This window comes from Melanerpes formicivorus, unplaced genomic scaffold, assembly GCF_026170545.1.
Source record: "Melanerpes formicivorus ecotype bairdi unplaced genomic scaffold, bMelFor1.0.p_v2 SCAF_12, whole genome shotgun sequence".
Taxonomy (NCBI): domain Eukaryota; kingdom Metazoa; phylum Chordata; class Aves; order Piciformes; family Picidae; genus Melanerpes; species Melanerpes formicivorus.
The window spans coordinates 20,791,255-20,805,135 of record NW_027142364.1 but is presented as its reverse complement, the minus strand read 5'-3'; the positions used below and the strand labels follow the sequence as shown (position 1 = coordinate 20,805,135).

General features: G+C 57.2%; 1 protein-coding gene across 1 annotated transcript; it reads left to right on the top strand.

The window, feature by feature from the left end:
- Positions 1 to 8,810: 8,810 nt before the first annotated feature.
- FAM43A (family with sequence similarity 43 member A) lies at positions 8,811 to 11,068 on the top strand. Its single transcript, XM_068145631.1, has one exon. It carries the CDS (start codon positions 9,032 to 9,034, stop codon positions 10,118 to 10,120), a length of 1,089 nt encoding a protein of 362 aa, XP_068001732.1. The 5' UTR covers positions 8,811 to 9,031; the 3' UTR covers positions 10,121 to 11,068.
- The last annotated feature ends 2,813 nt before the right edge of the window (positions 11,069 to 13,881 follow it).

Genomic DNA, 13,881 nt, shown 5'->3' with positions numbered 1-13,881 from the left:
TCCACCCATCCACCCCTCCACCTATCCATCCACCTATCCATCCATCCCTCCATCCATCTATCTACCCATCCATCCATCCCTCCACCCATCCACCCACCCATCCATCCATCCTTTCACCCATCCCTCCACCCATTCATCTGCCCATCCCTCCATCCATTCACCCATCCATCCATCCATCCATCCATCCATCCATCCATCCATCCATCCATCCATCCATCCCTCCCTCCCTCCATCCATCCCTCCATCCATCCCTCCACCCCTCCATCCATCTGTCCATCCATCCCTCCCTCCCCATGGCTCTCAGCCCCTCTGACATTCCCCTTTCCCAAGCCCAGCTCTAACCCTCTCATTCCCACAGCAGTCACCAGCCCCACCATTAAGACATGCCACTATTCAAATGCAGGGCATGCCCAAACCCAGCGCCCCAGGTCTGTGCACTGCTGGCAGCTGCAAGGGCTGGGTTTTGCTCGCTGATTTGGCCTCCTGTGGATGCTGTTCCAAGACCCAAACAACACCAGCAGCAAGGAGTACAAAACCTTGCACCGGGAGGCAGTGGCAGGGGCAGGGGTTTTGTGCATCCCTCCATGGAAAGCCACAAGCTGCCAAGGCTGAGGTTGCCCCTGTGCCCTGTAGCACACCTAGCCCAACGCAAGGTCCCCATCCTCAGTCTCCATCATCCCAACACAGCAAACAGCACATACAAGACATGATGATGCCAGCCCAGATATGACAGCAGAAGGTGTGTTGCCCCAAACTCGCCAGCCTGGGCACCTCTGCAGGGTGGAGGAAGTTGCCTGCCTGGCCAGGGAAGCATCAAGCAGGTTTTGGCAGCAGCTGTTATGGTCAGTCCAGGTCAAGATGGGAGAGAACGTTTAATTAATAAACAACTCGACCTGTTCTTGCACAGTGAACTGATTTATGAACCATTTCTCCTTTATGGGTCTTGGGTTAAGGCCAGACATTTTTGACTATAACTCTGTAATGTGTATCAGTTGTAACTGGATAATATCCTGGCTAGTCCCTGAAAAACACAGGTACCACTAGCACAGCCAGGCAAGAATTCAGGTGCTGGCTGCCCACAGCAGGGCAGCATGCAAAACTCTGTGGGCAAGAGCTGTCTTTTCCCACGCTCAGCAGTACAGGATGCCTCCCCATGACAAAGACTCCCCAGGAAAAATGCAGTTCTTCCTTTCTTCTTTTCAAAGTCAGCAACCGTATGGTATACATTTCCCAAGTGCATTCGAACCCTTGCCAGGCTCATCCCAGGCTCTGCCCCCACCAGCAGCCTGGCCCAGCCACTCCTTTGCTTCCTAAAGGCAAGTAAGACAGATGAAAGGGGACCCAGCATTTGCCTTTTCATTTCCATGAGGTACTTCAGTGGAAGGCTGGTGGGCTGCAGACAGCATGCAGTGAATTAGTAAATTCATTTTTAATCGAGTCACCTTTAATAAAACCATCTAAGGTCTCTGTGTGGGCACCGAGGCAGCTATGTCAGTGCTCATTAATGTAGTTCTTTTGTACTTCAGTTAAAAGTTACCTTCCTTCTGCATGGCATAATCAGCAGCCAGAGCAGCCAGCCTGCCAGCCCCTTCCCCCACGCTTTGGGTCTGGCAGCACATCTAACCCCACAGCCGAGGCATGAGCGATGCTGTTCCCAGGCCACCCAACCAGGGCCAAAATGCTTTAATACTCCCAGCAGCACAGCCCCAGCAGCACCTGGGAGGCCTTGGCACCACTGGGGGCTTCGGCTGGAGATGCAGCAGAGCTCAACGGCCCTTCATGGGGCATGGGCAGCCACAGCCAGTGGCATGACCTGGAAACTCAGGGGACCAGAAGCGCTGGCGCTGTGGGAAAGGGAGGCTTAGGCTTGCTTCACTGCCTGCAACCCTCCGTGCATCCTTAGGGGCAGTGAGGTTTGAGGGCAACCTGAAAAGCAAAGATCTGTGCATTTTGATTGTGTTGTTTTTCCCACACTATCCTTTCCCCACACACACACAATTCCCCATTGCCAGACTGAACTGCTCCAGGGACAGACACTGCAGATATTTCCTGCCACCCTTGCGGGAGCTGCTGAAGGAATTCCCACTTTGCCCTCGTTCTTGAAAGAGGCACATTTCTGGGCACTTCATGGAAACTAAGGAGCTGTTTCTGATGCCAGCAGCACAGCAGGATCGCTCTGAGGCAAAGCAGTGTTGAAGGAGACGCAGACTGGGTGATCTGAGTGACAAGGGCCATCAGAGTTTCAGCTAGAGTTTTAATTGCCTGTTTCAAATGGCAGCGTTTCTCATCACACTCCTGTTGCTCTGCAGTGCCTAACTGAGCGAGGCAGGCTGCTGCTGGTTGTATTTAAACACAACAGCCTGCTTCTTCTACATGGCATTTGTTTGGGGATTAATTGCACACAGTGAAAGAAGACACTGAGGAAGAGATGCTGTCACAGGAGACGTAGAGGGGCAGCTTGGCACCTATGTGTGCGTGCCAAGGCTGCGGGCAGCCAAGGACAACGTGGAGAAGAGGGCCACGCTGCTGCAAAGTCCAACAAACCTGCTGATTTGCAGCCTGCTCCCATACAGTGCAGCAGCTGCCACAGCATTCAAAATGAACACGGTTTTTTTTTGCTGCTGGGCCCTGCTTTTGCAACTCAGCTCTTCAACAGCACTGCACTGCTGTCTAAGGACAGCAAGTACCCGCTCTGCACCACCGCATCTCTCACTGCTCCTCTGAAGTGCATCAACTGAGTGCCCAGTGCTGCTGGCTCTTTGGAGAGTGGCCATAGCTTTGGAATTTCTTGCAAACCCATTGCACAGATGAAGTCAAATCTGCTGTCCTTCTAGCCCGCTGTAATCATCAACTTGTGTCAAAAGGGCTGGCTGCCCGCCCAACGTCTTCTGCCTTGGGGCCAAACCACTGCTCCAGTTTTTTCATGCAAATCTGAGAATTATTTAGCAGCAGCAGCTCTTTTTCAAAAGCCAACAACATCAGTGCATTTTTGCCTAAAGGAAACATTGTTCTTTCTGGACAACTTTTCCTCCATTTTCCTCTAAGGCAGCACTGGGAGATCTCAGGACTGTGTCTCTAAAATATTCATGTGACAGCTATTCATTATTCATGTAGGCTCACAATGCTCGATTCAGCAGCACTGCCAGCCTCAGCCTGACAAGCAGACCCATTAAGGAACCCTCCTCAAAGCATCCCTGCAAGAACACCGAGACAATTTTGCTCTGTGCACAACTGCAGCTGCTTGAACCCCCTTCTTTCCAGCTGTACTCAGAAGGATGAGCAGGGCAAACCCATTCTGCAAGACCTTAGTGAAACTCTCAGTACCCCCTAAGAAGGGCAGCACCTCAGGGAGCTCTGAAGCAGGGCTGCCTGGCCAAGACTGAGCCCTGAGAAGGCACTGGCCCTGCCGGGGCCCTGGCCTGTGTCTGCTTCTTCCACCAGCCCTGTGAAGATAAAATCACCTCCCTGCCTGGCAGGGTGAGGGAAAGATTAATTAGCAAGAGCTGCTTGCACCTTTGAAGGTGCAAAGCACCAGGCAGGAAGCTGGCAGGGGCTATCTGCAGCTCCTGGGGTGCCGGCTCTGTTTGGGTAAGCCTGTCCCCACTGCCCACCACTGCCTGCACCAGTTCCCCCTCCACATGGGCAGGTATGGCCTCATGGTGGCAGCCCCCAAGATGAGGCATCAGGCAGGGGATGCTGCCCTGACACCAGCTCTGGACCCCTTGGCTGGCAGCAAGGCAGGAAGCTGGCTGCCCAGCACAGTCCCACTGGCCTGGCAAGGCACACCCTGAGGGTGCCCTGAGGGAGGGCTCCGCATCCCCGGCCTCTGACTGCCCTTCTAATTATATCTGAGGGTGCAGGAAGCACCAGGGCCGCCTGTGCAGGAAGCAGGGCGTGCCTCCCTCTGCGACTGAAAAACAACCGCAGCAGAGGTGTGCCACCACTGCCGGGACCTTGCCAGGCAGCACACACTGGCCCCGGGGCCGCCCCCCGGCTGCAGCACCCTGAGCTGCACTGACATCACCCTTGGTGCATCCAGGGCTGTCACCACATGGACCCCTCACGGTCCTCACACCACCCTGGCATCGCAGGCGCCCCCAGCACTGACCCTCAAAGTCCTGCCAGGGCAAGGACAGCAGGCAAGATGGAGTGCCGTTCCCATCGGGAGAGCAGGAGGGCAGCCAGAGTGACAGGAAATATTCATTAAGGGATGTTAAAAACACTTCCCCCTGAGCAGGAGGTGCTGCTCCTGCCTTGCCAACACGTTTCACGCTACCCCACAGCCCCTGGCAGGAGGCAGCCTTCTGCAGCCACTGCTGGTAACGCCTGGATGACAGCACTGGGGCTGGGGGCTGTGACATCCCTTATGTCCCCACTGATGTCCTGCAGGGCCCAGGTGCCACTCCCAGGGCTCTGCAGCTCATGGAAAATCCTGACAGTTCAGCAGTGCTTCCTTTGTCGCGGCTTGGAACAAACAGCTGAACCTTCGTCATTCAGCACAGTCACAGAGCCCCTGCAGCACTGTGTTTTGGAAAACACCGGAGTGAAACGTTTGGCTTTGACTGTATCACTCTGGCTGCTGCGGGGCAACCCGCCCCATGGCTGCCGGAGAGGACAGAGCCTGCCACGTTCCCTTACACGGACAAAATCAGCGAGTGCCCATGAATTACTTTGGTCTTGTCTTAACATGCCCCAGTGCCTTTTTTTCCCCATCCCCTCCCCCAAGCAGAGACCCACACCAGCTCCAGTTCCAGCTGCTGGGCACAAAAGCTACCCCTGAAGCAGAGCTGCTCTGCAGGGTTTTACCCTCTCCCATGGGGCAGGTTCTAGCTATTCCCTAAGGCCATAGCAGGGCAGCCAGCACAGGCAGACTGGCATCCACCTCCAACCCAGGCAGCGGGCAGCTGCCCTCCTGCCTGCATCTCAGTGGTACAGCTGCACACCGGAGCCCATGGGCTCACAGTGAGGTGCAACCACAGGCTCCAGAGCAGACCAGGGAAGAAGGAAGATCAAGTGGAGCAGGGAGGGGGGTTCTCCAAGGGCCAAGTGCAGCACTTGCTGCCCTGCCAGAGCAGAGCAGGCTGGACTGCAGGGGAGAGATGGTATCTTACAGACTTTCCCACGCCTCACACAAGCTCTCTGGGCAGGCACATGCAGGCAGGTGATGCTGAGTAGCTGCTGGAGTATTGCATAAATCGAGAGCAGGCTGCTACGCTTCCCCCAGGCTACAGGGCTGCTCAGATAAGCCCCCAGCGTGCATGTCCTACACAGCATGGGTACTGCCAGCCTTGCAGGTGAGGAGGGAGTCTCATGCTCTCTGGGAGCCATGCAGCATGCCCTGCCCCCACAGAGCAAGTTTCCTTCTCACTGTGCCTCAGCTTCTCCTCCTGGCAGTGACCTATGGACAGCCAATGTCACAGGAATAGCCCCATGCCTAGGGTAGGTGTGCCAGTCTTAATCAGGCTGCTCCATGCTGCCAGACTTCACCCAAACACTGCACTACAGTACTCAGTACTCAGCCCAGCAGAGGACTAGGAGGGGTCAGCATTTTGTTTGGGAATTGTCATCACAATCCATCACAATTTGCAACGTGCTCTTCTGTTGCCAAGGTGTGTGAGGATTCTCCACGGCTAGAACAGAAGCAGCTGCTACAAACCAGGGTAAGACAGTCTAGAAGCTAACAGGGCCCATCAGTGCAGCAAGCGAGGCTGCAGTGGTCTCTGGCAGACCAACCGGTGAGCAAGCATGGCAAGGAATTGACCCGAGACAGTTTCCATCCTCAAGGAGGGCTGTAAGCACAAGACACCTTCCAGCTGGCCCAGAGGCATCTATGCCAGGGTGTGCTGCTGCTACCCAGCTCCACCTGGAGCCCCCACATCTTGTCTCTAAGGGACTGATAGGAAACCTCCACCTCAAGGAGCCAATCCAGAAGTTTGCTGATTTGGTTGATGGGGAGGTGGTAAGGAGGGCAAGGGGGTCAGAGCTCCTCCTCGCCTTACACACCACTGGGATTTGCAGACAGCTATGCCCAAGGACTGTCAGGAAGACACGGTGCTCAGCAGCCTGCAAGAGCCATGCTGTGAAAACTGAAGGTCTTAACTCCTGAACATGGTCACTTTGACTGGGATGGCAGAGCCCAGCTTGGCTCTGCAAACAGCACTGTGAAGTCATTGCCATAAGTGTCCATGTACCAGTGCCAGCCCCTCCAGCACTAACCTCCCTCTTGGAAGCAGCACTGCAGGGAGGTGTGTGGGGGCTCCTTGCCTGCACAATCCCACCTAGAGCAAACACCTGCCTGCAGACTCACCAGTTCAGAGCAGGGGGAGGGGGGCTGCTACTGGGCACCACTAGCCAAGGCAGATCTTAGCCCCTTACCTGCCCTCCTGCCAAGTTCCAGCAGGACTTTCACAGAACCATAGAAGCATTGAATGGTTTGGGTTGGAAGGGACCTTAAAGACCATCCAGTTCAATCCCCCACCACCACAGGCAGGGACAGATAGACCAAGTGGCTCAAAGCCCTGTCCAGCCTGGCCCTAAACACTTCCAGGGAGGTGGCATTCACAGCTTCTCTGAGCAACCTGTTCCAGTGCCTCACCACCCTCATAGTGAAGAACTTTTCCTTTATATCTAATTTAAATCCACACTTTCTCAGCTTAAAGCCCTGTGCCCTATTGCTACATGCCCTTGTAAAAAGTCCCTCCCAATCTTTCCTGCAGGCCCTCTTTAGGTACTGGAAGGCCACATGAAGGTCTCCCCAGAGCCTTCTCTTCACTGTGATGAACAACCCTACCTCTCTCAGTCTGCCATCATAAGGGATGTGCACCAGCACTCTGATCATTTTTGTGGCTGTCTTCCAAACCTGTACAAGCAGTCCATGTCTCTCTTGTGCTGAGAAATCCAGAGCTAGACACAGTACTCCAGGTGGGGTCTCAGCAGAGCAGAGGAAAGGGGGAAAATCACCTTCCTTAACCTGCTGGCCACGCTTATTTTGTTGCAGCCCAGCCCAGGCTGGCTTTGTGGACTGTGAGCACACCTTGATGGGTTATGTTGAACTTATCAACCAACACCCTCAAGTGCTTCTCTGAAGGGCTGTTCTCAATCTGTTCTCTGCCCAGCCTGTATTTGTGCTTGGAATTGCCCCCACCCATGTGCAGGACTTGCCTTGTTAAACTTCAGGAGGTTTGCACAGGCCCAGCTCTCAAGCCTGTCAAGGTCTCTCCAGATGACATCCTTTCCCTCCAGCATGTTGACCACACCACACAGCTTGGTGCCATTGGCAAACCTGCTGCAGGTGCACTCAATCCCACTTGTCCCTGTCACTGACAAAGGTGCTCAACAGTGCTGGTCCTAGTACTGCCCCCCCAAAGAACAGCACATGTCACTGGTTTCCACCTGGATATTGAGTCCATCCAGCCAAGAGGCAGAGGGCTGGGTTCAGCACAGTGCCAAGCTCAAATGGGCACCCCAGTGGGTGCTGGGCTTTATGCTACGTGGCCTAGACAGCTTGCCCCAGCTGTGCCACAGCGGATGTGCACTGGCTGGAGCGCGTTCAGCCCAGGCAGCTGCCCAGCCGCAGCTTTCCCAAAACAAAACGAGAGCATTAACACATTCGCTTCTGAGGGCCAGCAACAGCCCTCCTAACCCCGCGAAACTGCAGCACTACAGCCACCGAAGACAGGAAACGCAGCGTCTTGCAGCTCCACACCCACCGCCGGCCCCTGGAAACCACAGATGTGGTCAGGCGCCGCCGGGTCCCCGATGTGGCAGCGCTGTCGCGGGGGGAAAGCGCTGCCGACCCTACCCCTCGGCTGAGGAGGTGTTTTTGACATGTAAGCAAGCGGGCAAGTGCTTCTAACAACTCGGTTCCGGTCACTGTGGTTACTTGTACTTCCCAAGCCATCTGCTAGATGGCATAATGTAATAATAATGATGATGGTAACAATACACAAGTTTGTCTGAATTGTTCCAGACTCCAGAAACTCTCAAATAATTTAAGCAGACGTGTACACATTTCACTGCAACAGTACGTGCTGCTCCTGCTTTTGCTCACGGTTTACCCAAATCCTGACAGTGCCACACGCTGCAACCACGCCATCCCTGCTCTCTGGCAGAGGATGTAACGCATGACATGTGAAGCTACAGCAGCGACACAGCCACCAACTTTCTCGTTACGTCGGTGTTTGCACTCGAGCACCCACAGCAAGAAATTTCAAGACAGCTTCTTGTTACTCGGCTGCTGCCTGTAAATACAGAGCACAGCATTACTCACACGTAATAGCTTTATTTGCTGCAGGCTCTTCGGCTCTCGGAGCCGGACTAACCAAACCAAAGAGAAGATCCTCCACGGCACGCCCTGGCCAGGAAGGCCTTTGGGATTTGGGCCCTCCCGGTCGTGGGGACCGCCGGAGCGTGGGGTCCCGCAGCGGCCTTGGGATCTGTATCCGCTGTGGAGATTTTGAGCTGCCAGTCAGACCCCGGCTGCTCTCCCTACCCTCTACCCGGAGGCTGCAGGAGGGCGCTGCGGCACCGACGCACCCGCCCGCCTAGTCGCGGGCACAGCTCTGCCCGAGCCGCTCTGCAAGCCGGAGACCCTGCCGCGCCCCACTCCCCCACACCGGGCGGCAGCAGTCAGCGCCTCTGCCGAGGCCACAGCTCCGCTACAGCGGAGAGGCCGCCCGGCCGGGCTGGAACCGCCCCGTGCCCGCCCCCTGCCCGCCCCACGGCGCGGCGGGGCCGGGGCTGGGGCTGGGGCCGGGGCGCCGCGGCGGGCGGCGCAGAGCGGCGGCGGCGGGCGGGCGGCGAGCAGCGCGCCGCCGGCTCGGCGGGCCGCGGGCAGCGGGCGCTCCGCCCTCGGTGCGCGGAGCCTCCCCTCTCCGCGCCCGCGGAGCGCCGGCGCCCGCCTATATCTACGGCCGCGGCGGCCCGGCGCCCGCAAGGATGTAAGGCGGGCGGGCAGCCCAGCCGCCGCTGTGGCATGTCCCCCCGCGCCCGGAGCCGTCGGCGCGGCGCCTAGCCGCGGCTCCACGGGGCGATGCTGCCCTGGAAGCGGAGCAAGGTGGAGCTGGTGGCGGGCGAGACGCGGCGGCAGAGCAAGCCCAAGGGGTACGCGGTCAGTGTGCACTACTCAGCGCTCACCTCGCTGGCCCGCGCCTGCCCCGAGAGCGCCCTGCACCGCGTGGGCAGCATGTTCCGCTCTAAGCGGCGGAAATTCCGCGTCACCAGCGAGGACCCTACGTACACCGTGCTCTACCTGGGCAACGCCACCACCATTCAGTCCAAGGGCGAGGGTTGCACCGACCTAGCCGTCTGCAAGATCTGGAGCAAGAGCGAGGCGGGCCGGCAGGGCACCAAGATGAAGCTGACCATCAGCGCGCAGGGCATCCGCATGGCCCACGCCGAGGACAAGGGGCTGCGCCGGCCTGGCCACCTCTACCTGCTGCATCGGGTCACCTACTGCGTGGCCGACCCGCGCCTGCCGCGCGTCTTCGCCTGGATCTACCGCCACGAGCTGAAGCACAAGGCGGTGATGCTGCGCTGCCACGCCGTTCTGGTCTCCAAGCCCGAGAAGGCGAAAGCCATGGCCCTGCTGCTCTATCAGACCTCAGCCACAGCACTGGCCGAGTTCCGCCGGCTGAAGAAGCGGGACGACGCGCGGCACCAGCAGCAACAGCTGGTGGGTGAGCAGAGCATCCCGCTGGTGCCGCTGCGCAAGCTGCTCAACGGGCAGTGCTGCTACAAGCCGCCGGTGGAGCGGAGCCGCAGCGCGCCCAAGCTGGGCTCCATCACGGAGGACCTGCTGGGCGAGGAGCAGGAGGAGCGGGCCATGCACTGCGACTGCGAGGACATTCTGGAGGCGCTGGACGAGCCCGAGGGCGAGCTGCTGCGCACCGGCGCCAGCCGCGGCGAGAGCCCGGAGCTGGGACAGCTCCTCCGCGACCTGGGCGAGCTCAGCCTGGGCAACGACCTGCGCTCGCTGCGCGCCGACCTCCGCGTCCGCCGGCTGCTCTCCGGCGAGAGTACGGGCAGCGAGTCCTCCTTGGAGAGCAACGGCCCGGACGGCGCCGCCCCGCCCTGCAACGGCGCCGAGCAGCCGCCCCCCGGCGACCCCGAGACCGGCTGAGCGCTCGGCCGCGCCCGGGCTGCGCGGTCCCTTCCGGGCGCGCACGGCGCCGCCGGCGAACACCGGGTACCCTCCGGCCCCTCCGGGAGCGCACGGCCCAGTCGGGACACACCAAGCCCCCTCCGGCCCCGCCGAGGTTGCACGGCCCCTCTGGCGCGCCCCGGGACCCTTTCGGGAGATCACGACCCCTCTGGGGGAGCACCGGGGCCTCTCCGGCCGCCCGGCTTCCCTGCGGTGCCCCTGCGTCCCGCAGCATCCCGGGAAGCCCCTCCCGGTGCCGATGGGCGCCGGAGCCGGGCCCCAGCCTTCCGTGGCCCGAGGAGGGGTGGCGGCCGTGGGCTGTTTACCTCCGGCTCTGCCCTTGAAGATCTGCCAAATTCCTGGAATAGCTTTCCCCGGGGAGGGCGGTGGGAGGGAGGTGTTGCGCCTTGTTTACAGACAAATCTCACATCCGAGAGGGCCCCCCCACCCCCCGCCGTTTTCTCCATTAAAGTCACTCCATCGTGCTGTCGTGTCCGAGAGGTTTGCACTGTTGTGAACTGTTGGTTTGGGTTTATTTTTAATTATTAAGTTAGATCCTTTGGTTTTTTTTTTGGGCCCCGGTCCTGTCCCCGGTCTCAATGCTCTAGATCTTTTGCTGTGCAAAAGAAGACTCTACTTGTGGCTGTTCACCTGTACATAGGGAAATGTATGCAAATACATTTTGTTATTTTTAAGAACACCACCATTGCGATCTCCTCTGTTTGCACATATGTGAAGAAAATAAAGATGACGGTAATTTAAAAGAAGCTGGCGTTGCTGTGGCCGTGTGGCTGGTCAGGAGACAGCGGCGAGAGAGCCCTCGGGCTGTGTTGCAGCTGCGGGAGGGCACGGCACAGAACAGCCCTGGCAAGCACTGTGTGCGATTCCCCGGCCGGGTGGAAATCTCACTGCAGGGAAACGCGCTGGGCACTTTAAGGTCTTTTATAATACACAGGGAGGAGGTTTTCTCTCTCAGCAGTCTCTAATGATGGGCAGGAACGTGCTGGAAGCCTGACTGCGCAGCTCCGAGGCTGCCGTGGGGCAGTGCAGCTTGCTCATGGGGCTGGAAGCCTTGTGCAGCCTTCGCCGGGTTTGTGTTAAGGCGCTGCCGCTGTGACTGGTCCCTCACAGGGCTAGCCCAAGACAATTTCATAAGCACCCCGGGTAAGCAGTGAAGTTGATTAGCCATGGGACTGCCACGGTATTTTTAGCTGTAAATCTGTAAGTGGCAGGCTCCCAGGGCAGTTGGAGATATTCCGGTTTCATTTGTCCCCAAGTGGAGGTATCAATTAAGAGATAATTAATCTGGCATTTCTGATGTCTAAATGTTTTCCCCTGTGCCTGTGCTGCAATCAGGCAAGTTGCAGGAATGTCAGTGAAAAGCCCAAGCAGCTGTTGGGGCTGGCCACACTCCCTGTGCACGGAGCCAGCCTCCAAACTTGTAAATACCTCATTAAACCAGATTGCAAAATCTGCCACCACGCTGGTGAGAAGCTTTTGCCATTGCCTCAGTGTGAGTCAGTCAGAGAAGGGAGGCACACAGGGGTGGATTGCAGGCGATAGCACAAGGGCAAGAGAGGGAGCCCCCCTCGGAACGGGCACCCTCTTGTCCATGTCACACTCGGCCCGCCATGGGCAGCAAGATGCAGCAGGTGACAGTGGCCACTGCTGGGTTTGAGCACTCTGAGGCTGCCACTGCTGAGGCACACCTCCCAAATGAAATAGTGGGGCTCGCTGCTTTTCCTCTGGCAGAGCCCCCCTTGTCTGTCCCGGGGAAGGAAGGGGCTGGTGATGAGGGGAGCGAAAACAACAGGGAAAGCTTATCCTGTAGTGCTTCCCCCAGAGTGGGGTCTGTGAGACTGCCTTGCCTGTAGCAAGGCACCTGCAGTGCCCTGGAGATCAAGAGTGCCCTGGGCCTACGCCCAGGGCTCTTTGTCTCTGCCAGCTCTCTCCAGGGAGGGAGGAAGCAAAGGGTGCTTGGAGCAGGACAGTAACACGGCACCTTAGAGCTGGGCAGAGCACCCCGGGAGCAAGGCACACCAGGGAGTTCACAGGCTGGTTTGAGCTAAGCTCAGCTGAATGAGCAGGCGGTGTTTGCTTTCCATCCCGTGTGTGTGCTTAAAGGCAGCTAATGGCCTCAGCTCAGTTGATGCCTTGCCTCTCTCCAGAAGAGCCATCACGTCTGCAACAGCAAGGAAAGGTTTTTTTATCGCATACCGAGATGAAAGCACAATTCCCTGAGCAGCACCAGCAGCATCCAGAGCCTGAAGCATTTCCCTTGATGCCACTAGCAGGACTGCTGTGCAGTGTCCTTAGAGGCTTGTACAGATCATTAGTTTTAAGTGTAGGGTCCAAATCTCTTTGTGCCTGGGATATTTTTGGTCCTGGAACTGTTGAAAAAAGAAAGATTTCACAGAGATGTCTGCAGTGCTGCTGCAAGATTATTCATGTGTGCTTAACTGCTGTGCCCTCCCCGTGGCAGCGTGCACGGGCCTGCAAATGAGATCAAGTGCATGTGAGGAGAAAAAGGTCGTTGTATTTTCTGCACAGCAAGTTTGAAGGAGCATCTCCCTCAGAAAATGAGAGGAGGAGAGGGAGAGCTTCTCTAAAATAGGGTCTAGCAAAGGGCTGAGCTGCTGACTTGCCTTTGAAACAAGTAGCTCCTTGCTAAGCTGAAAAGCCTACTGCTGGCTGATGGGGAGAAGCAGAGAGCTTTGGGGAAGGCCTCGGTGGGACATGCAGGCTCTGCTGACTGCTGTGAAGCTGTCCCTGTCCCAGATACTATCAGTAGAGAATAAACTGTTCTGTATTCTCTGCTCAGCACTGGGGCTGATGCCAGCCCCTGTGCCTGGGCTACTTCCTGCAGATGAGGTGCAGTGTCCCACCAGGTGTGGTCCAGCCCCTGCTCAGGCTGTCATCAGAGATACATGTTCTCCTGTTGATAGATCTCCATCCATCGGGGCTAACCCAGCTCTGCAGCTGGGGATGGTGAATCAGCAAAGAGCAGTGCTGCCTCTGAAACACTGCTTCTCACAAGCCAGCTGCCCCATCCCACTGCTGCTTTCCCAGGGGTGAGCCCGCAGAGGGAGGGCAAAGGCAGTCTGATAGCTCTGCCAGTAGGTTTGAACTGTGTGGAGGGAAGTGTGGAAACAGGTATCTGCAAGATCACCAGTCAAGCACTGCTGCCTGCCACTGGTGCAAATCACTGCCCTGTTCACCAACATATCAGTGGGGGCTTGGTAGGTCATGCTCCTGCCTGGGCTTGGGCAGCCTTTGGGGGTTTCCAGTACCACAAAATTGAACATTGAGCTTCACACAGCACTGAGCTAGCAGACAGCATGTGATGGATTGGCCAGAAATTACCCATAACACCAGGAGAGACGATGATCCTGCTCCAAAGGCTTCAGCTGCTAGTCCAAATCCAGCACATGGGGCTGATGCTTAGGTACTGCACCAGACACTCCAGATTTCCAGGGCATTTCACAGCTAAACAGAGCATGTGATTATTCCAGGCAACAACACTGAATGTGAAGAGATTAGGGGGAAAGAGCACTTGGTGCTAATGCTGTTTGTTGACTCTGTGTATTTGCTGGTGAACTACAGACTGGCTCCTGCACAGAGGTAAGCAAGGAGGCTGATGGGGATCACACAAACGTGGCAGCGGTTGCAGGATCTCACGTGCAGCTTCTTGTTTGTCTCTGTCCTTAGCACGCCTTTCTCCTGTCCTTAGGTCTTCCTCA

Bases quoted from the DNA above. Each gene is read 5' to 3' on its own strand.
- FAM43A (XM_068145631.1), top strand. From the start codon at position 9,032: ATGCTGCCCTGGAAGCGGAGCAAGGTGGAGCTGGTGGCGGGCGAGACG.